Source organism: Auxenochlorella protothecoides (assembly GCF_000733215.1).
Source record: "Auxenochlorella protothecoides strain 0710 unplaced genomic scaffold scaffold50, whole genome shotgun sequence".
Classification (NCBI taxonomy): domain Eukaryota; kingdom Viridiplantae; phylum Chlorophyta; class Trebouxiophyceae; order Chlorellales; family Chlorellaceae; genus Auxenochlorella; species Auxenochlorella protothecoides.
The window spans coordinates 241,460-263,856 of NW_011934473.1; the positions used below are offsets into that span (position 1 = coordinate 241,460).

Here is a 22,397-nt window from a genome sequence, read left to right on the forward strand (position 1 = left end):
CTGGGTGTCGATAAACCCTGCTGTCTGCCCATTTGTACAACAATCTCACAGCACAGGCGGAACTACGACAAAACGCTGGCCCCTGTGAGGATCGTCTGCATCCAGCATCCTCTCCCAGGCCTCTGCAGGAGGGTCTTCCCCCTGAACGCCCCAGACATTTGCAAATACGGACGCGAGGGGCGCCAGCTCGGCCTTCGTGAGCGTGGCAGCCACCGCGCGGGAGTTGCGGCCGCCGATGAGGGCCGCCAGGGGAGCTGCCACAGAGGAAACATGGAGGTTCGGGGAGGCACCCACCACCGCGGCGCGAGCCAGCGTGTGAGCGCTCTCGGTCATGGCGCACTGACCCAGACCCACAACAAGGGAGGCAAGGAATGTGCGTGGCAGAGCGCTGGCCATGCGCACAAAGACGCCGAGGACCATGCGCGCAGCATCTGTCAAAGGTTGGTGAAGGTGGGCGAGGATTTGTAGGAGGAGGCGGGAGGTGGCGCAGAGCGGCATGTTGGTTGACTTCCCGACATGCATGAGGGACACATACTAGTGAAGCATCCCTGGCCCACAACTCACCCCAGTGGCCGGCTGCCATGGCAGCATCGGCCAGGTCCAGGCCCTGGGTGAGAATGGACTGCAGGGCCTTTCCACTTGCGGTGGCGTAAACGGTGGGCGGCGCGAGGGGCCTAGCGCCCTCCGCCTCGCCCCTGAAGGGATCGTTGTTCGAGGTGTCAGCAAGCTCGGCGTCCCAGTCGATGTCAGAAGGCTTCACCTCCTCCTCCTCTGCCTCCCCTCCCTCAGCAGCTGAATTGTCGGCACTTCCCTCCTCGTCATCCTCTTCGCTACCTCCCTGCCGATCCTTCTTTCTCTTGTTGAACGACTTGGACGCGGCTTCCCTCTCTGCCGCCTCCTCCTCCAAAATGCGAGACACGGCATCCACACCAAGACTGCCCTGGTCTGCTGGAGGGGAAGGTGCCCTGGCTTGAGAGCAGCTGCATGAGAAGGCACATGGTACTAGAGGATACTCGACAGGCATTGCCACTCCCTTAGGCATCTAGACCCCATTTGTATACGGGCGGGATCACTCTACAATGATGGGGTTGCCACCCCCGCAGAGTATCCGTGCACAGGTACCTGCATGTGCGTCCAGGGCCGCTGAGCTTTCCAGGAGCGACCCTCCCGAGTCTGTGACGACTTGGAGCAGGCTCCTGTCCTTGATCCCCAGGGCCAGGGTCTGGAAAGCGGCAGCAGCCCGGTCCCAGTCCTCGACTCTGTGAGGGCCATCAGGCAGTGGCGTCATGCTGGAGGACCCAAGCCACCAGACGCACGCGGCCCTCCATTCTGAACGAAGCCATAACTTTTGGAGGGCCGGCACAGCATGTTGAGCATTCCAACACCTCGCACCCTCCCACCTGACTGCCAGCGCTGTCTCCACTTGGGGTGATAGGCCAGTGAGCCGCAGGGCCTCCACGACGCCCTCCTGCCCCCCCATGGCCACCAGGTATCGCGCGATGTCGTCGTGAAAGATCGCCCCAAGGCCTGCAGAGTGATGGAGTTGCCTCAACGTTGATCACATGCGCAGTACGGTGCAAGGTGCTGTGCAGGTCATTACGAGGTGCTAGGCAACCATAGCCCCATTCAGGGCGGGAATGCTGCCAGCCAACTCCTTACGAGCAACCTCCCAGCGGACATTCCACCTTATAGAAGGTCCACCCCACATCCAGCACCCACCTCTTTCGGCAATGGTGCGGGCAGTGCTCAACTCGGAGCGTGCTGCCAGGCACCTCAGCCGGACTCCAGCATGCCTCAGGCTGACCAGGTACGGCCTGCCCAGCCCATCTGCCAGCCACAGATAGCTGTGTCGAATGCCCATGAGCACCACAGGCCCGAGAGGCCGCGGCACGGTGATTGGCAGGGGACTTGAATCAGTGGACGGTGCCACCTGCGAGGCAGCCACACCCTCGTAGCTTGCCAGAGGGATGGTCTGCAGCAAGAGGGGCGGGGGGGAGCAAGCGGTGGCCAGGTGGGCAGACACAGAGGGCATGGGGCTGGACCCCAGCAGCGACGGCGACCAGGCTCCTGCAGAGAGGGTGGCGGCGCCTTTCTGGGTGCCGGCCCCCGTCCCATGACAGCAATGCTTACCTGCACAAACTCCTGGGCTGGATCCGTGAAGACCGCAAGGATGGCGGTGGGGGTGGCCAGGAACAGCTGCCGCGTCTGCCAGATGCCGGAGCACGCTTCTGGGATCGGCAGCGAGGCGTATGCCTCGAAGCGAGGGTTGGTTCTACACAGTTCCACGCTGTCTTGGTATGCCAGAGCCAGCACCGTACAGTCTGGCTCCCAGCTGCAGAGGGTGGGGAAATGAGACACACTCTGCCTCCAATGAGCTCTGGGGTGTGCTGGTGGGGCACACACCCAAGACTGCAGATGCAGCACTGCTGTGTGGTGCGCCCGATGCAGAGGACGGCCTCTCAGAGCAGGCCCAAAGCACCCAAGGGTGACACTTCACCCCAAATAATGCCCACGACACTCCCGCCATCGCACCTCAGCCAGCGGGGTTCCGGCAGTCTCGGACCGACGGCTGTGAAATTGGTCCAGCTGAGGAGCTGCAGCCCAGCGTTGAGCCCCTCTCCACCGCTCGCCCTTCCCTCCACCACGACACCCAGCATTGGACCGCCGTGCAACGCCGAGGGCAGGCCGTCGAGGCTTACCCCCTGATTGACAACCCACTGCGCGGCGCGGGATTCGTCCACCACGTGCACCTGGACGTGCGATCCGGGACGCGCGCCGTGTGCTGGTGCCGACTCAGCACTCTCCTCCGGTTTGGGCGCTGAAGTGCTGTGCTTGCGCCTCCCAAAGGCGGCAAACATGCCCTTCTTGGGCTTGGGGGCATCCACAACGACAGGAGGCGAGCACAGCAGAGCATACTGAGACTGGAGGCTGTTCCAGACCAGGGCCGACGCAGCACCTGTCGGATGCAGAGGTGTGTCAGAGTGAGGGGATGGTGGGGAATTTCATGTCATGTTTCTCCCATTTGTTGCTGAGGTGGTTATGGCTGTTATAGCCCAGATGCACGGCATTGCAGGACTGCCTGAATTGCTGCACATGGCCTCATGCGCCACCGAATGAACATGATCAATCCTCCATGCCGTCCCTGCACTCTCTTCGCCACCACCCCTTTGCGGCCACAACACATTTCCCCGCTGACCCGAGTCGATGACCTCCCAGACACCGCTGGGTGCCAGGCAGAACACGCAGTACAGCTGCCGCTGCGGCCAGACCACGCTCACGCTGCGCCCGCTGGCACTGCACGCCAGCAGCACCGGTCCGCTGTGCTCCAGCTTTGCAATCGCCTCCCGGGGACCCTGGTCCAGGCGCACACTCTTCTCTGACGAGCCGGGTGGCCCAGCCGTCGTCTCGAGGCGCAGGCTGGAAGTCCAGAGTGACTGCCCTGCCGCAGCCAGGCAGGTGAAGCCCTGTGCAGCCCGCACCGCAGACGGCGCGTTGGGCGCGGCCTCGGGCATGCTGGCGATCGCGTCCAGGGTCAGCACCTGATGCGGCAGCGCCAGCACAGCAGGGGGGCCGCTCCCGCTGAAACCCAGGAGGGCCAGGCCGGTGTTGGTTGCCACGGCCAGGAGGTGCGGCCTGTGTCATGTGGCGTGCGAGGAGGGATGAGCCCTGTTCTCGACAGCTGTGTCAACAGTGGGCGCCTCGAGGGTCTGCCACGAGCCTGCCCGCAAGGCACCTACCCACCCATGTAACAAGCAACAATGCCCGCACCTGAGGGGATGTCCAAAAGCACCATACACTTTGACAGCCTTCTTCTGGCCAGGATCAAGCCAGCCAGCCAGATCAAGGCAGTGTGAGGACGCCCCAGATTCTGGATGGAGCCCCATGAGGACGGTGGACTCACCTGCACCAAAATGAACCAGGGAGTCAAATGCCAAACGATCAATAACTGAGGAACGGCATCACCATGAGTGCTGATCGCAAAGCTTGCCATACAGTGGGACCCGAGTTCTCCTTTCCCAGGCCCCACCAGATGCGAGAACAAGGGAGGGGGAGCCGCCCAAGCCAGCGGAAGCCCAGGGGCAGTGGACTGCGGAATGGAAAGTGGTCTTGTGCAGCGGTTGCACACTCTTGTGCAGGGTCCAGCTCCCTGTCGTCTGCCACAAAGCAACCCTCTTGTCCTCGCCTGTGGGGTGGTGGCAGTGATGCAAACTGGGTGGAATGCTGACGACATGACGACCCAGCACGATGCAAAGCGGTAGCTGACTGCCATCCCATATGCGCTGAAGGCCTGGATTCATGTAGGAACACGATGAAGCCCACGAGGCCATACCCCAGCGCCCAACCTCCAGACACATTGGAAGCTTCACCTGTTGTGGCAAGGTACTGCACGCGGCTGCTCCCTTCGCCTGGGAAAACCTCCACCAGACAGAGACTTGAAACGGCTGCCTCATGAGCCTTGAAAAACAGGCGTGGAGAGATCTCACGTCGAGGTCCTGGGCCATATGCAGCAGTTGACGGCTCCCAGACTGCAAGGTAGGGGGTGGGGAGGGGGAGGTCGCATTTCAGTCTGACCTAATGTTGATCCCCCTTTGGCAACTTCTCCACCCCCCTTCTAAGTTTGTAGGCTTGCAGTAATGAGCAATATCCCTGCCTTCCCACATTCCTTCCTTTTGCACCTGCTACAGTGCCATCTGCACCCGCACTGATCAAGCGATCTGCGCCATTTGCTGCCTCGCTCCCCAGGACCTGCAGCGCCGTGACAGCACCCTTGTGCGCTCCCACGAGCGCAACCAGGACCTGCAGCGTGGGGGAGGTAGCATCTCTGTGGGGTGTGCAGGCAGAGCCAGTATACTCTGTCCCTTCCTGCTGCCAGGTGTGTCAGCAGTGGCTCTAAGCCATTGCTTCAGATCGCGACAAGGATCAAGGTCAATTGTTGGCGGGGTGAGCTGCAGCCGAGTCCACCCGAACCGCTTGATCATTCATGACATGGGGCCCCAAACTTCACACACCTTCGCCGTCAAGGGGTCGACTACATAGATATTTCCCCCCGAAGTGCCAATCGCGAGGAGTGGAGCAAACCTGGGTGCCATGCTCCTGCCTGCCCCGTCCTCTCCTCCAAGGAGGCCGGGGTGGTGCAGCAGGAGGAGGGCCACGCAGGTGGCAGCCTTACCGTCCACCAGCGAGCGGGGGAGTTCCAGAGTTTCTGGACCCGAGATGCTGTGCAGCACCACCTTGGCCTCACATACAATGCCCAGCCATCGATCGGTCAGGATCCTGTGCCTGCTGGGCACTGCAGTGGGGACGCAGGGACGACTATCACCCGGAGCAGAGTCTGGGCGCTGCGCCACTGTCGCAGCACACATAGGTCATCCTTATGGCCAGGACCGGGTCTTTCATTGTTTGTGGCCACCCAGGAGCTCAGAGGCAAGCCTGATCATCCAATCCTGACCTCACCAATGGTTGGGACAGCTGCGGCCTCCAAGGAACTGCACTTGTGGAGGTGCTGTCTTGCGATCTGCCAAAAACACACGTCGGAATCAAGGAAAAAGACATTCCTGACACTCCCTGTTGCTGAGCTACGGAACAGGTTGTTCAGGGTGGAGGGGCTGGAGTGTTCTGGCTTGGAGCTGGGACCCAGATCTTGTGCCAAGGCAGCATCCAGACCGGTGGCACCATCTGAGCTCCCAAAGCTCGCTGTGTACACCTCCTGAGCAGAGTCAGCGGCCAAGCAAGGAACAACATTTGATTGCAGGTCAGCCAAGTCGTACACAATCTGGGAGAGGTGCAGCAAGCCGAGCACCTCACTCATTGCCAAAATTTTGCGGTCCCCACCTGGTCGCTTTCGAAGTTCCATATACACACAATGTTGTCTCTCCGAGTGTAAGCGATCCAGGGGAGGACAGGGTGGAAAGCCAGGCGGTCCACTTTCTCTCCCGTGCGCTTGACGTTCAGCACATTCAAGGGGTCAGCGGCGGGGGGTTGCATCGTATTGATGGCTCTGACAGGAATCTTGGAGCGAGAATGTTCAGCTCAAACCAAGCTCATGGACGGATCGCTAGTCCGAAAACATCTACGCGCTCGCGATCCACCTCGCAACCACTCCACTGGCTTTGCAGCCCGGTGTACACGATCTGCGAGAACTTGTTCAGCTGCACCTGGATGAGTGCCCTGCTGCCCGGTCAGCCCACCGATGCCGCTGCCCCCTGCCAAGAGAGCGCAGTGCACACTCTGGGAGATCAACTGTCCAGGGTTGTCGCGCCATGCTTGGCGGGAATGGCCACGTCGGAAATGCGTGCAGTATTCCCTGGCCTGGACGGCGATCGTTTCTGTTGTAGATTGAAAGTGCAACGGGAAGAAGGAAAAAGAAAAATTCAGACACAGAAACTTGCTCCTGGGTGACAACGAATCGCTTCCTGGGTGCTGGGCGGACACGGCAGGTTCGTGCCATGCACTTAGCGATGGGGGGTGGTGCTTGAGTGGCCCACACCCCCAAACTTGCTCAACCGGGTCTGCTGGCATGATTTGAGAGGCTATTTATATTGACTGGGTGTTCAGGGAGATGTCTCGATGTCAGCGCGAGGCCTGAATTGTTAGCCCCTCGTCGCCCAAACGTCTACAGGCCCCGTTGCCATGGCGCACAAGCCTTCGGCTGCGGCAGACCTGAAGAAGCCTGTCCCGGCGGAGCTGGAGGGTCTCGCTCAGCCACACATAGACTCATTTGACTTCTTCCTGGGCCAGGGCCTCGAAAATGTCGTGGAGGGCGTGGCAAGTGTGGAGGTGGAGCACCCCATAACCAAGCACCGCCACAGCTTCTGGCTGGAGAATGCCGTCATTGGACGCCCGACAAAGGACGACGCCTCGAGTGGCGCAGACCGTCGCCTGTTCCCCAGGGAGTGCCGCGAGACGGGTAGCACTTACCGCGCCCCGCTGTCGGTGGACGTCGTTTGGCAGGCAGAAGGCCTGATGCAGACCCAGCGCGTCACAAGGAAGCTGGGCCAGATCCCCATCATGGTGAAGTCCCGTGCCTGCTACCTCCGTCACCTGCGACAGGATGAGCTGGTGGAGCAGAAGGAGGAGGCCAACGAGTTTGGCGGATACTTCATCTGCAATGGGAATGAGCGCATCATCCGCATGCTCGTGCAGAACAGGAGGCACTACATCTTCGCCCTGCGCCGCAGCGCATTCCACAAGCGCGGACCTTCCTTCACCGATATGGCCACCCTGCTGCGCTGTGTGCGTCCAGATGAGTCATCCCTCACCAACCGATGTCATCTCCTCGCCGACGGCACCGCGGTTTTTGCCATCACACTGCGTCGTGCAGGTGCGAACTCTGGCCGAACACCGCCTGGGAGATGTCTTTGATCCATGAACTGGAGTCAGAGGGAGCAGACGACGTGTCATGCACAGTGTACGTGGCATGCTGCAACCTGTCGCGGGTCGTTTGCCATGTCCACCTTCTTTGGATCATGTTTCTTTGCAGAGTTCTTCATTCCAGCTGGTATCCTGCTCAAATGCTTCCTGGATGTGTCCGACAAGGAGCTCTTTGACATGCTTGTCCTGGGCGCAGCAAAGGTGAGGTATCTGCATGTGTGCTCCTGCAATGCCCTCAGGAGCTGCCTTGAACACTCAATGGATTGCAGGGCTTTCTGGCAGTACTGAGTGAGACACCAACCATGCTGCTCACCATCCTGTTGTCCCAGGATGGTGGACACTCGTCTTTTGTGGCGGACCGTGCCGAGTTGGTGCTGCATCAGTCCACTCGATTCGGACTGCACACACGAGCCCAGTGTCTGGAGTACCTGGGAGGTCTGTTCCGAGTAGCCTTGAGTGTTCCTGCCCGCAAGACGGACTATCAGGCAAGTCTTGTGGGTGCAGTGCAAGGTCTGAGTGAAAGGGTGTATGCTGGATTCATAGCAATGCCAACGTGACATGTTTGGCCGACTGGGTCTGTTTCGCTGAGGAAGTCATCACACCTGAAACCCACACCCCAAATTAGGTTGGAGAGCTGCTTCTGCGTGAGAACCTCTTCATCCACGTTGAACACCCTGCCGACAAACTCCAGTTGGGGTTACAGATGCTGCTGAAGCTCTATGCTCTGGTGGGTGGGTGACCCTCTTGCCAGTGTTTCTCGGCGCTGGCGTGCTCGAGACATGCTCGTCCTGCTTCAATCCACCGTTGGGAGCTCTTGTTTTGGCATGACAGTAATCCTCACATCATCTACACACCTCCTCAGGCGAACCGGCAGTGCTGTGAGGACAACCCAGATGCCCCTACCCATCACGAGCTCCTGCTCCCTGGTCACCTGCTCCTAAAATTCATGAAGGACCAGCTCGAGAATTGCCTGGACGCTGCAACAGCACAAGTATGACTTAAATTTTCTGCTTCCTGGTGGGCCACAATGATTCAAGAGCCCCGTGTGCAGATTGATCCGACTCACGACATGCCTCTTGCCCAACTACCTACTGAGCACAGATGAAGAGGGATCTGGAGAAGGCCCCAGAACTTGTGAACCTCACGGACGAGCAGTATGTGCAGAAGGCTTGCGAGAAGATGTTCGACGTGGTAAGGCAGTGTGATTCTTCCAGCTGACAAGAACTTCACGCAGTGAGGTTATTTATCTTCTGGCATTCGAATACCTCCAATATGTCACGACCTTCAACGCCCCAACCACACAGGGACAGAAGGTCGAATATCTGCTGAACACCGGCAACCTGCTTTCCAAATCTGGTCTAGATCTCAGCCAGGCCACGGGCTTTACAGTGCTCGCTGAGAAACTGAACTTTCACAGGTGCGGACCCTGCTACTATAGGGATTACCGCAATAAACATCAGCGAATCGATGATGAGTTCCCTCTACAGGGTGTTTTGTCAGTGGAAGTTCTACAATGAGACAATCAAATCCAATTGATCCTTCTGAGATTCGTAATATCGCCGAGAATCTGGTAATCTTCTTGAAGTCCAGTTACACAACCCGACACCCGTGCATGCTGCAGGTATATCTCCCACTTTAGGTCGGTGCATCGCGGAGCATACTTCGCGGAGCTGCGCACCACGACCGTCAGGAAGTTGCTTCCGGAGTCCTGGGGCTTCTTGTGCCCTGTCCACACGCCCGATGGGTCTCCTTGTGGTCTGCTGAATCACCTGACAGCAGACTGCCGGGTTGTGGCCAGGGAACCGGACAACCCAGAAGAGATTGAGAGGGCACTGACGCTGGTAAGATGTATGGATTGCACAGTAATGTCCTAGGCCTTGTGCCCCAGAATACTGATGTCACACTTTCGCTTGAGAATCTTTGCAGGTTCTGTGCAGTCTGGGCATGAAGACGAGGTCCTCGGCATTCGCCGCTCCTCCAACCGCGAGTTTGTTGGTCATGCTGGACGGCAAGATTCTGGGAAATATCGATCGATCGTATGCTGCAGCAGTGGTTTCACATCTCAGGAGCGTCAAAGCTGCGAAATTGGCCCTGGAGGAAAATCTTACTCCAGGTTGGTGGGGTGTGTTCCTAATTTCCGAGAATGAAGCCTTAAATCTCGGGAGCATTGCCTGGCTGCGTTGCTGTGCAGGACGCTCACGTTTCGGACGCTCTTAAGCTGACATAGGAGTTATTCATCGATTCATAGGGGCGAAGACCAGCCAGCTGTCAGATGTAGAAAGTGTTCTACCCAGCAACACGGAGATCGTCTTTATTCCCTACGAGAGAGGCGCGCCATACCCAGGAATATACATATACACTCAGGTGATTACCGGTCTTGCCAGACAATTATCCGGTGACATCATCTAGCAACCACTGAATTGGTGACCTTCACCCCACAGGCTGCTCGGATGGTCAGGCCGGTGAGGCAGATCCTGAGCGGTGCCGCAGAGCTGATTGGTTCCCTGGAGCAGTGCCACATGTCCATCCGGTGTCCAGATGGTGGACCTGGTGGAAGCAAAAGACTCAAGTTCACGCACACAGGTGTGGGGAAGTGGGTGGGCTGGACACAGGACTTACTGTGTAAGGCATCACGCTTGACCAATATTGGCTCAGACCTCGCGCCCACTTATTTTCACGTTTGCCTAGTGGACATGGGACCAGAACACAAAGCTGGATCCTCCCCTTAATCCACAGAGTTCAGCCCATACGCGATGCTGTCCGTGGTGGCTTCCCTCACTCCCTACTCGGATTTCAATCAGTCGCCCAGAAACATGTATCAGTGCCAAATGGCAAAGCAGACCATGGGATTCCCGATACACGCCACGGAGCATCGTGCAGACAACAAAACTTATCGGCTGCACACGCCCCAGACACCATTGGCACGAACGAGAAGGTATTGTGGGGAACATTCCCATATTGCAATGATCTCTTGCTTAAGAAAACAGGTTTCTGGAAAATGCTACCAGGCTCTGCACAAGCCCGAACCCTCATTCATACTCGCAGGTATAGCAAGTACCACATGGATGAGTACCCAAACGGTACAAATGCGGTTGTAGCTGTCCTCGCATACACAGGTATATTTTGTTTTCTCAAGAGCTGATGAGGTACAGCGTGATGCATTGGATTGCCAGTCAGCGCTGTTGGAAACTGTCCTTGTACTCTGATCGCAGGGTATGACATGGAGGATGCCATGATTCTCAACAAATCCTCAATCGAACGAGGTTTCGCTCACGCTTCCATCTACAAGTCCATAAATGTCAATCTGCGGGACGAGCGTGGCAGGTGAGAAGACATTGTTGCCTTTGCCAAATACCGTTTGCAGACATCCTTGTCCTTGCACCCACACGTAAACCCGCGTTCCATATGGCAGGGATCTCAAGTTCGAGGCTAACACATCGGCAAAGCGACGAGATGGTACTGTACGACCAAAAGGCGCCTTCGGTGAAGAATATCCACAAGCAATTCCTTCTCACGCGACGTTTGCTTCCACCAAGGATCAAGGGTGAGACACTTTACAGCTTAAAGACATTTCCTACTCTTTGCGGTATGGCGTTGGAAGTTGCATTGTTAGTACCTTGCTTCAATCCTACTATTCATGCCGCGCAGGGTTTCAGTAGTTGGGACTCACGCTGACGCTCTGTTGATAGATTCAGACGGTTTACCTCATGTTGGCTGCCCAATCTGGCCGGGACAGCCCTACTACAACGCGAAGGAGACGCTCACTGGTTCCAACAAAGCTGGAAAGCTGAAGGGAGAAGAAACGGCCATCATAGAACAAGTCACCGTCATAGGGGGTGGTAAAGGAGCAGACATCAAGCAAGCCTCCATCAAGATGAGGTTCAACAGAAATCCAGTCATTGGTGCGCCGAGTGGGGCCATGTCCATGAAGTATCCTGGAATGGAAGTCAAAGGCGTACCTAAAGAATGTTCTGTCCTTTGCAGGCGATAAGTTCTCGTCTCGTCACGGACAAAAGGGAGTGCTCTCGAGAAAGCTGGATGATGTGGATATGCCCTTCTGCGAGAGGACAGGCATCCGGTAAGATCTTGGGTTGACGGTCCTTGCCGCAGTCTGTTGTATTCTTTCGGTTCTATGATCCTTGGTATCTCCCTCCACACGCTGTAGGCCTGATCTGATTATCAATCCGCACGCGTTCCCGTCGCGTATGACAATTGGAATGCTGATCGAGTCCCTCACCAGTAAGGCTGGAGCTGTTTGCGGTGAGTTTGTGGACGCCACTCCCTTCAAGAGCAGCGAAGGAGACTCGTCCAGTGTTTGGGAGGGGTACGGCAAGAAGCTGGAGGCTGCAGGATTTACCAAGAACGGAGGAGAGACAATGATCAGCGGCATCACCGGGCAAGCTTTCGACGTGGACATTTACATCGGCCTGGTCTACTACCAAAGACTTCGTCATATGGTGTCTGACAAGTTCCAGGTCAGATCCACTGGCCCGATCAATCCCTTGACCAAGCAACCTATCAAGGGGAGAAAGTTCGGTGGAGGCATCCGCTTTGGTGAAATGGAGAGAGATTCACTGCTGGCGCATGGAGCTGCATATCTGCTGCATGATCGCCTCCACAGTTGCAGTGATTACTCAGTCTGCGACGTATGCACCAACTGTGGCTTGACCTTCTCAACCATGGCCGTTCCGCTGGCTGCCTCCGAGGCCAGCGGTGTGCGGGCAACCGCTGACATCTCCAGAAGCTCGGTTACCTGCCGAGTCTGCGAGACCAGCAAATTCATCGAACGTGTGGCCGTTCCCTATGTCTTTAGATACCTTATGGCTGAACTATGCTCGATGAACATCAAGTGCTCTCTCAATGTTCAGTGCCTGTAAGCTAGCAGTACTACAGAGGTAGCTCACGGTGAAGCTCTCAAGTATTCACAGCCAAATGTTTGAAAACGGCACGATCAACAAGGGAACTGATGCCCTGTAGCTTAAACACAGGTCCCAGCAGCACACGATATCGCGACGGTCTACGATGTACAACTTTCTGTTCCTGTTGGCACAGAGACAAGCCACTTCGCCATCGCCAGCCGAAATCTATTCGCATACTGCTTGGGAGAGATGATCGTCGGCTCTTTACCACCACCTCCAAGCAAGCCAGATTTCTTGACATACATCTCGAGCGCCTTGTCCAGTGTGAACTGCAGAATTGGGAGAATGTCGGCAGTTGCATAAGAATGGAGTCCTGACAGATATCACCTTACTACCGTGATCCGTCTACTCACCTGACGAATGAAATCAATCACTCCGATGACAAGCTGCCGACGATTCTTGTCTACTCCAATGAGAAGACTATAGTCCATCACATCTTGATTTGCCAAGAATTCTGCAATGAATTGATATATGGATCACATTATATGTGGGAGGGCTTGTAATCGTCTATTACCAGACAGCACCACACTGCTTGTACCCTGTATTAGCAAATGTACTTGCATGAAGTACATAGTCACAGCCAGCAAAGACAAATAACACCTTCGCACGCCGCCTTACCCGTATCTTCCTGAAGAACTCCCTTCAGATGCTCAAATGAGGCGGGCGTTATGGACAAAGGGTTGTTCAGACTGATCTCCTTCAGATTCTGGTCCAAAAGAACAGTGCCTGCGGATGTCGCGGGCAGAGGGTTGCTGCACACGCGCGCGACCGTGTCCTGATTGCCAGTGATATGGTCCAATGAAATGGATGTGCGTACCTCGCGTGCTAGCTCCTTGTGCAACATAGCGATCCCTCTCCGACCCCTTAAGATCGTAGATCCTATGTATATCACATCCATAGAAGATGTTCTCCATTATGAGGAAGTCAATGGTCTCAGATTTTCCGATTGTAGCCTGCCTGTCGCTCTTAAGAGTAACCTGCGGTGCGAGCATGCTGACTTAGAATAAGGATATACAAACATCTTCAGACGGCCACACCGCATCATACCTGGTACACTCCCAGGATCTTGGCCAAGCTCGTGCTTGTTCCCGTAGCCTGGGCTGTTCCCCAGTAACGTAGAAATGTGGGACCACTTTCCAGGAAAGACTGCTTCTCCAGACGAGACAGTTCCTTGACAATGAACCTACAAGGAATGGGTGGAAAGCGTCAATGCGGTGTGCAGCATTGCAGAGTCCAAGCACAGCTCAGCCAGCCGCAAGCGCCGTACCCCATGAACTGATCACCTGTCGTCTTTGGTCTTCGCAAAGTATACATTGGACTTCCCGCCCTTTGATTCCCATTTCTGGCACCTACTGATGGAAGTCAGAAAGCTTTGCTCGCCTCCGAACACACAAAGTGACCGGAGAGCTGCAAACTGAGGGGCAAAGTATGCGAGTACCTGTGGTGGAGGAGGGGAGCTGATCAAATCCTCGTCCACTGATATAAGGTTCATTGTGTCCCCAATCTGTGACAGTGCCCACCTCCATTCCGCTCGATGTGTTCAAAGCAGTGTCCACTGAAATCTTGCAGTCCAGTTGCTCGTCACACTGGAGCACTGATATATCTGTAGATGGTGAATAGTGCTCCTGCAAGAGTCCCTCTGATGTGGGCGAAGCTAGATCTTCAAGATTGCCGGTCGTCGCAGCCAATATCTCCCCCGTTGCAGCCTGAACATACTGTGTGTAAGCTCTGCAAAAGACAAACATGGGCATCCTGTTTGAAAATATGAATCTCACATCTACTTGTGAGGGTGGGGTACGCTAGCGGTTCATAAAGGCCAGCAGCATGTGACTTGGCACCTTGCAAGGCACGCGTGGATTTATCCTATCACGTACCTTGTTGATAACGCATACGCCACACATGATGTCGGTTCATCTTCATACACAGTGATGTAGTGCCCATCATCAGCGGCCAATGTTGAGACTCCTTCCGTCTTGAAGCCCTGCCTGAGTCGGAGTTGAGATACTCGCCCAGTCTTACTGGGTGGTAAGGGAAGCCTCGAGAATGGCTCAGGATTGAATGTAGCATCTTCCGTTGCACCGCTCGTCTTGTCATTTGGAGAGGCTGGTTTCGGTGCCGCACTCGTGGTCTTCTCATCGGGTAGAAGATCAGCCCACAACTCGAAATGGCTGGCAGCTTCAGTGGGCGATGCAGCGGACTGTGGCATTCGAGTGGAAGCGGGTCGATCGATGAGGCAATCAAGCAAGCTTACTGAAGCGGGAAGAGCCCTTCTTAACTCACTCCTTGCCCTGCTTACCTCCACAGGGGATTCCGAGATTGGAGCTGGCCCTGGAAGGGCTTCAATCTCTGCCAAGAGGGTCTCAACTGGATCATCTCCCACATTTCCCAGTACCTCTGTTATTTAGGTGGCAATCGAAAATTTTAGTCAAGGTGCTGGAATAAGCACAATCAGGGAGGTCCCCTGGACGAGTGCACGCACACACAAGTGGAGTACAAAACCAACACACCTTTAATCTCGGCAGTACTGGATCTTTGGGGCCTGGCAACCTCCACATTGGTGAGCATTGACTTCCGGCGCGACATATGCGCTCCTGTGGAATCTGGTGAAGGATGCGTTTGACACTTGACTGGCAAGTTCTCGAACCCTCGCTGGATCACCTGGGGAATCCAAACATACCTGCCCCGGTATTGCTGTGCACCTCCAACGCTGCCGAGTTGATGGACGGATGCGGAGACTGCTGCAGAGAGGATTCTTGAAATTTGGCAACATATCTTGCCACCAGCCCGGTGGGAATGATGACGTTGTCGCGCTCTCCCAGTTCAGAAGCCTCCGAGAGAGCTGCATCGCTATTTAGGAAAGGTGTCGCGAACTTAGAAGTTGCATCCATGTTTGCCGGCGATCTGACGTACATCTGGGCGAACTGCTCGGCCAGGCTCGCGCTGTGCCCACGTTGGTGCCGAGGAGGTGAGTCTTTAGATGCTTCCAAGGACCGGCCAAGGTTCTCAGAGCTTGGAGATTTACCCGTGGCGCCCAGCTGAGGGATCTCAGCGGCAGGTGGCTCCTTCGAAGTCTTGGCAAACGCAGTCTTCTGCTGCAGCCGCTCAAGTCGCTCGGACCATGCCTTATGGCAAAGCTCCGACACCCTCTTAGCATAGTTGATTTCCCAAACCAGGGGGGAAAGGATGGTATCGGAAGGGAGCTGTGTGTTGAGAGCTACGATGTGGCTGTGAACATTCTTGCCCTGCGATCAGATACGGTGAAATAATAATCATTCTTCGTAGGTGAATACGATAATAGGGAGATGCATCAGGAGTCAACAGAGGTACTTCGCAGCAAATTCATCCACTTACCAGACGCAGGAGGCACCTTCTTGTCTTCTTCAGGGCTTGTTGCCATGTTGCATGGCCCTGCTTATCGATCTGAAGCGTCCTCCAAAACTCTTCCACAGCAGCCTCGAGATTGCTCAGGTGCTCATCCGCCGTCTGCAAGAGAGTGCTGACACTGTCATAATTGTAACCAACGTCAAGCGAAACCGACAAGTCAAGCCACCGTGCGCCTACCTCTGTGAAATCTTTCAGCTCTTCCTGCAGCCACCGCAGCTCCAAGTCTGACTGCCAATCTAATGGCAAAGAGGGCATCTGGATAGTGTACGGCGTTGCTCGAGTGTAGTGCAAGCATAAGATGACAGACCTGGAGCCGATGTATCGAACGTAGTCGGTCTGCACATGTGCAGGAATTAGGAACTTCCTCTGATGTAAATCAATAAGCTCAGATAGATCGAATCCAGTTGAAAACCCGAAACAAGACCCCTGGATGATCACCTGTAAATCTGTCCCTCCAAGCTCAAGATGCCGGACATCCAGCAGCAACGTCATAAAGTGTGCAAAAGATATGCAGGCCGCATCCGCATCCAAAGCCACGCGATGAGTGTCGGTGTCAGATGCTTGCTGTAGGGGACGCAACCAGATCCACAGGCGATCATCTGCAAGGAGGGGGCCGTGCTTTCGTGTAGCGCGAATAACTAGGAATGTCTGTACAATATTTGCAAGCTTCTCAGACGCATGGTACCTGGAAGTTGTTTTCCCTCGCCCAGGCGGATGCACGAGAGCGTCACCATGCTGTCCCCATGCATGAAGTTTCTCAGATGGACAAATGCTCCCTCTCCACACTCAGGGTGGGGACATCTTTGCCCAACGGGGGCAGCATGTGCCATGAAAGCACCAAGTGGTACATCTGAGTTGAAGTATGGAAGGGAGAATCTTGGGTTCGGGCAAGGGTCATGAAGGTTAACCCAGGCTCATGATGCTTTTGCACCCAAATGATTGTAATGGGACCAGGATTTGGGTAAAGGGCTTTCTCAGCACACCAACCACGACCATGTACTCACCCGCATCTCTATAGAATGGCATTGATATCGCATGCGGAGCTTCACACATCACGCCCTTGGATGGATTCTTGCACATGATCGTCAGAGACAGGGCGCCCAGGACTGGTTCTGTTGACGTAAAGTTGCCTGGGGTGGCGATTGCATCCTCAGGCGACAGCCTCTGCTCGTTCTCCGCATCAAGTCCTACGTCCACCAGAATAGATTGCGGCACATCCACTAGGGTCGCTGGTGCCGCAGAGGAGGACTTGTGCTGAGAGCTCGCAAGAGGTCTTGCTCCTGGCGCCCTACTTGAGACAGCAGCTGCCGATACTGGAGCTGCACTGTCATACATGCTGTCCGGTGGAGCATAGAAGGAGATGAAGGGTGATGGTGACCAGGCTCCATGCTGCACCTGCTGGCGGGCACGGCAGGCCTTTGCAGCAAGCGTAACGGCCTCCTCAAGATCGCCCACTGACGACTGTGGATCTGAAGGGGCCGCGGCGACTGCAGCAAGAAATTGACTGGTGAGGAATGCCACCTCCAGGCGATTCCAGTAAGACGCAAAGATGTAGTCCTTGAGGATTGTCGTCACTTTGTTAAGCTCCTCTATACTGGCGCCGCGCAGAAGCACGGTTACGCCAAGTGGTCGGGGGCAGCCGTCAAAGCTCATGAGACTCTGCTGCTTGCCCATGGGGACCAATGCCTGCCCAGGCTGATATGAGGCCTGTGCATGGATTGCTCAAACCACGTCATTTGTCGAGAAGTGTGAGAGTGCTGACGGACAAGGGAGGCAGCAGTAGATTCACGAGCAGGTACCTCACCGGTGTAGCTGCTGCTCCGCCGCTGTCGCTTGTTTCGATCCATGTGGAGACGGCAAAGTCCTTGCAGAATCCAACATTTCTTCCGCTCAGAGTGTTGACATCTTCAGCCACCTGAAGTAATCGGGACGGAACTCACAACTGCAAGTCAGTAAGCTGACCAGGCCTTAGGCCCAAGGACACTTTCACTACACTATGTCTCCACCCCCTCTCACCTCTGCCCCCATGCACATCGCCAGTCGTTCCAAGGCCGCCAAGGAGACATTCAGAACAAGAGCTATTCCATGCTCGAGGAACATGTCCTGCCATGCATCAGTGTTGTATTTCGTTGGGGCAAATGATGATCAATTGAAATGCATGTCAAACAGGGAACAGATCTGGAAGTTTCCATGCAGGCCTCAGTACCTACCTGTGCAGAACGACTCACGGTCTTCTCCACCAATAGGATCGTAGGTTTGAATGATACGATGTGCTGCACGATCTTCTGCAAATAGTCTTCCTCCTGTGCAGATTGAGAAGTACACAGGCGATTTTTTCACACAGCACGAGTGCCATGGATACGTGGTATGCATGCGGTGCGCCCAATCAGCTGGACCATGCCCAGTACTCTACCCTCATCAGCCCTTTTGTCTCACCTGCTGCAGCACAGAGTCAAGGCTAGACAGAGTGTCTGCCTTGTACTGCAGAGCCCCAGACAACAGCATTATGCGTGGGTGTTGAGCAGAAATTGGCATACGCTTGTGCGCAACATTTTTAAGCAGGCATACGCCCGCCACGATTTCGCTGTCCTCTGGAGCAAACTCCCCATGAAGTAGGAGCACCTGAGAAATGAGGGGCGGCGAAAGGAAGGGTTCTTCGCCAGGAGTGCAGAGCTTTCACAGTAGTTTAGCTCACCCCGGGAACCAGCACGCCTACCTCTACATAGTTCCGGGGGTTGAGGTCCCCATGTGCGGTCACAGCCGAAGGAGATAGACTGCTCGCTGCAGCATCAGCCAGGCGCCAGATGACGGGTAGCCATTCAACGACGCGCTCTGGTTGGAGCACGGCACTCAACTGCACTCCAAGCAGAGTTGTCAGATGGTCAACCGCGATCTTGTTCAACTCCGCCGTGATAGGGGCTCCTTTCTGCAGCGTTTCGCTGCTGTCTATCTCTGGTATGTCCCAGGTGAGGGCTGGGGATCGCCTCTCCTCCGGAATGTGGTCGTCTGAAGACATCCTCAGGTCCTCTTCACCACAGTGACTTCCAGCACCTGCAGGTTCTCTTCCTCGCCCGATTCATTTTCTCCTATTCACGCGAGTAAAAATTACGGCCTCTGATTGCAGAAACTTTTTCCTGGTCTTTCGCTTCGTCTTCCGGAAGCACACCCAAAGACAGCGCAGACCACGGTGTTTGAGATTATTGTTCGTACACTTGTGCCGAAGCCAGCTTTCGTTTCCTATTGTCTCAGCCTCATCTGGCAGATGTATTGCTCCATAGCCTCCAGAGACGGAGAGGGATCCCATCACTCCGACAAACCCCGCGGATGCACAGCATGCGCGCCGTGGAGGGGACATCTCCCTTGGGTTCAGCGGCGCTCCCTGCCGGTCCACACTTTACACCCGTGGACCGGACACTTCGCAACATTCACATTACATAACAATGCTGGCTATCACCGGCACGGCTCGGGCGGTAACCGTCCGAGTGGGCTGTGCCTCTCGCGTTGTCGGCGCTCCTGCCGTGCCACGGTCATTGAGATACCAGTTCGGAAAGAGTTCCATCCAACACGTCAGGTAATAAGGATGCGCTTGGCTAGTCAGTCAAGAGTCCTAAACCCCATCCATCCAAGGCTCATCTGCTTGCATCGTGCAGGTCTGCGCGAGTGAACAAGGGTCGAGGCCTCACGACACCCTGCTCGATGAGCCAGGCATCGCCTACCACGTCTGCCTCACCAAGGGCATCTGCAGCATCGAAGGGCCAGGTCCTGGTGTCCGTCTCTGACAAATCAGATCTTCTGCCATTTGTCCAGGTGCGAGGCCGCCAGTATCTCTTGCTGTTGGGGTTTGGCATGGGCTCCCATGGCGTGTCCCTCTCCCTGACAGGTACACACCCCACAATGTCGAATTCCAATGGCAATGCAGGGACTGGTTGAACTAGGATACGACATAGTCTCTACAGGAGGCAGTGCATCTGCCCTGGACAAGGCAGGCGTTCCTGTTCGCCACGTCGAGGATGTGACAGGATTCCCTGAGATGCTTGATGGTGAGAGGGCTTGGAGCCCATGCTAAGGATGTTACACGTTATTGGGCCCATCACCATGTGTCGTTTTGCATGCCTCCTGTTTTGCAGTGGCGTTGATGAGCCGCCAATGTTCTTCCAGTCCAATCCATCGTCGAAATCCGCAGGGCGCGTCAAGACCCTGCACCCAAAGGTGCATGGCGGCATCCTTGCTCGCAGGGATGTGCCTTCCCACATGGCAGCTCTGGAGGAACACAGCATAGATCTGATCAACATTGTCATCGTAAACCTGTACCCCTTCCGTCAGACCGTCACTGCCGAGCAGAAACCTGCCTATGAGGTGCGGAACACTGGCGGATGCAGCAGGCCCCATGCATGTCTGGTGACAGAGGACACTTAAAGAGACCGTATCACAGATGGCCAGCTAGACTGCTGACCCTGGCCTCCTCAATGAAATGGCGATCCGTGCACCCCTTTCCACTGCTGTGTAGGTGGCTGTGGAGAACATCGACATTGGCGGTCCCTCCATGATCCGCGCTGCAGCCAAGAACCACGCCCATGTCTTGGTAGTTGTGGAGCCCGCCGATTACCCTTCTGTCCTCGAGGCCCTGCGGAATGGGAAGGCGGATGCCGCTCTGCGTCGCCACCTGGCATGGAAGGCTTTCCAGCACACGGCCACTTATGATGCCACTGTCGCCGAATGGTTCTGGGGAGAGATAGGTGGGTCATTCATTTCTGCGGAAGGGGGTGGAGGTCTGTGAGCGAGTGAGGATTTCCTTATGAGAAGGCGGTCAAGCAGATGGTGGCATTGCTCCACATGGTCTGCAGCCAGCTGGAACCCTAAGAGTCATTGCAGAGCTCTGCACATGCCAGATGCCACATACAAAGCGGACATGCCTGTCCATTTCTACCCTTCGTCACTCCAGCATCTCTCTCGCCGCAGGGTCTGGGCCAGCCCCCGAGCGCTGCGTGCCCATGAAGCTGGGCGCCACCTTGCGCTACGGCGAGAACCCCCACCAGACCGCTGCCTTCTACACCGACGTTTCCCTGGGCGAACACGGCCGAGGCGGCGTGGCCACCTCCCTGCAGCATCATGGCAAGGAGCTGAGCTACAACAACTACCTGGATGCCGACGCGGCCTACCTGGCCGTGTGCGACATCGTCGACCCGGCATGCGTCATCGTCAAGCACACCAATCCCTGTGGCGTGGCTGCCCGCGAGGACCTGCTGGAGGCATACCGCCTGGCCGTACGCGCCGACCCCACCAGCGCCTTTGGTGGCATCGTGGCCTTCAACCGCACCGTGGACGAGGCTCTGGCGCGGGAGATCAGGGAGTTCCGAAGCCCCGCCGACAACGAGACCCGCATGTTCTATGAGATCGTAATTGCACCGGGGTACACCCCAGAGGGCCTGGCTGTGCTCAAGGGTAAGAGCAAGGCCCTGCGAATCCTGGAGGCTGCACCCAGGGCCCCCTCTGGGGACTCTTTGCGCCAGGTTGCCGCTGGGTGGCTGCAGCAGGATGCCGACAGCCTTGTGCCCAGCCAGGTACGACGGGTTGCAGCGCCAGCATGAGTGGAGGTGCTGGAGAAGGTGGCAACGCCGTAAATGGTTTCACGTGGTCCTGGTGGAGGGCACTGTGATGTATTTGATCATGCACCTCCCTCCAAGATGTGGGTTCAGTTCTAGGATGGATATGCTCACTGTCTGCACAGCTCGAGAGGTGGTTGCCCTTGCATCATATTCCAATTTTCTTGACGCAAGTGCTCAAGCTGCACCCTCAAATGCTGCAATATGCAGATCGACTTCAAGGTCGTGTCGGAGGCACAGCCCACCCCGCAGCAGCTGGAGGACATCAAGTTTGCCTGGCAGTGCGTGAAGCATGTGAAGTCGAATGCCATCACGGTGGCCAAGGACAGGCGCCTGCTGGGCATGGGAAGCGGACAGCCAAACCGGGTCAAGTCTGTTCAAATTGCTCTGGAGAAGGCAGCGGAGGAGGTCAAGGTAGGCCCCCAGGGGGTGATGCACGATGGACTCGTGGAGGCCTGGTGCCTCATGCTCAGTGGAACTCTGGGCAAGGGCTCCAGCAAAATTCTCTCCTCCCAGGCGCTGCCCTCAGATGGACGTCTCCCATCTGCACAGGGATCTGTGCTTGCAAGCGATGCCTTCTTCCCTTTCAGCTGGAACGACTCGGTGGAGATTGCGTGCAAGGCTGGTGTCAGCGCTATAGTGCACCCAGGTGGCAGCCTCCGGGACCAGGATGCCATCGATTGCTGCAATAAGTACGGCGTCGTGCTCCTGACGACGGGTGTGCGTCACTTCAAGCACTGATTCTGGGATCTGATGCTCCCGCTGCCCATATATGCACCAACGGAGGCATGCACCCACTGGTCTTGGGAGCTGCACCGGATACACCTCATTCTACATGCAGTGCATGTACTCCTGGGGTTGGAAAGGCAGGATGCACGCCAGACGCTTGTCAAGGAGAGCCCCATGCTTGTAATGGGATGGTAAGTGCCATTGCCACCTCATTCAGCCACTCAGTGCATTATCAGCGGTAAAGGGGAAGAGGTTGTGGGGGGCGACTATACAGGCCAGGGTACAAGCAAACACAGCGGAGCATGAACGAGAGGAAGCAAGCACCAGGCGAGTGGGACCCAGGCAGCAGCTGTACCGCTGAGGCGCGCTTCTCGTTTGGCTGCCTACGAGA

At 56.1% G+C, this 22,397-nt stretch overlaps 4 protein-coding genes across 4 annotated transcripts; 2 read left to right on the forward strand and 2 right to left on the reverse strand.

Annotated features, from left to right (window-relative positions):
* Positions 1–45: 45 nt before the first annotated feature.
* Positions 46–5,985, reverse strand: F751_4349 (hypothetical protein; the record flags this gene model as incomplete). Its single annotated transcript, XM_011403621.1, has 12 exons — positions 46–431; positions 565–945; positions 1,123–1,259; positions 1,401–1,527; positions 1,720–1,972; positions 2,131–2,332; positions 2,533–2,956; positions 3,197–3,633; positions 3,769–3,901; positions 4,368–4,526; positions 4,698–4,797; positions 5,833–5,985. 12 exons carry the CDS (start codon positions 5,983–5,985, stop codon positions 46–48), a joined length of 2,892 nt encoding a protein of 963 aa, XP_011401923.1.
* Positions 5,986–6,630: 645 nt separating this feature from the next.
* On the forward strand, positions 6,631–8,907 carry F751_4350 (putative DNA-directed RNA polymerase I subunit RPA2; the record flags this gene model as incomplete). Its single annotated transcript, XM_011403622.1, has 7 exons — positions 6,631–7,321; positions 7,481–7,572; positions 7,997–8,098; positions 8,234–8,362; positions 8,473–8,562; positions 8,676–8,788; positions 8,859–8,907. 7 exons carry the CDS (start codon positions 6,631–6,633, stop codon positions 8,905–8,907), a joined length of 1,266 nt encoding a protein of 421 aa, XP_011401924.1.
* A 3,508-nt stretch (positions 8,908–12,415) lies between these two features.
* Positions 12,416–13,475, reverse strand: F751_4351 (1-phosphatidylinositol 3-phosphate 5-kinase; the record flags this gene model as incomplete). Its single annotated transcript, XM_011403623.1, has 5 exons — positions 12,416–12,559; positions 12,644–12,744; positions 12,909–13,016; positions 13,108–13,243; positions 13,338–13,475. Coding segments are annotated over 5 exons (627 nt in total), but the record flags the coding sequence as incomplete, so codon positions are not given.
* A 6,112-nt stretch (positions 13,476–19,587) lies between these two features.
* F751_4352 (Bifunctional purine biosynthesis protein PurH) lies at positions 19,588–22,018 on the forward strand (the record flags this gene model as incomplete). The annotated part of the gene is made up of 6 exons (XM_011403624.1): positions 19,588–19,714; positions 19,858–20,030; positions 20,182–20,410; positions 20,634–21,235; positions 21,488–21,691; positions 21,830–22,018. 6 exons carry the CDS (start codon positions 19,588–19,590, stop codon positions 22,016–22,018), a joined length of 1,524 nt encoding a protein of 507 aa, XP_011401926.1.
* Positions 22,019–22,397: the final 379 nt, after the last annotated feature.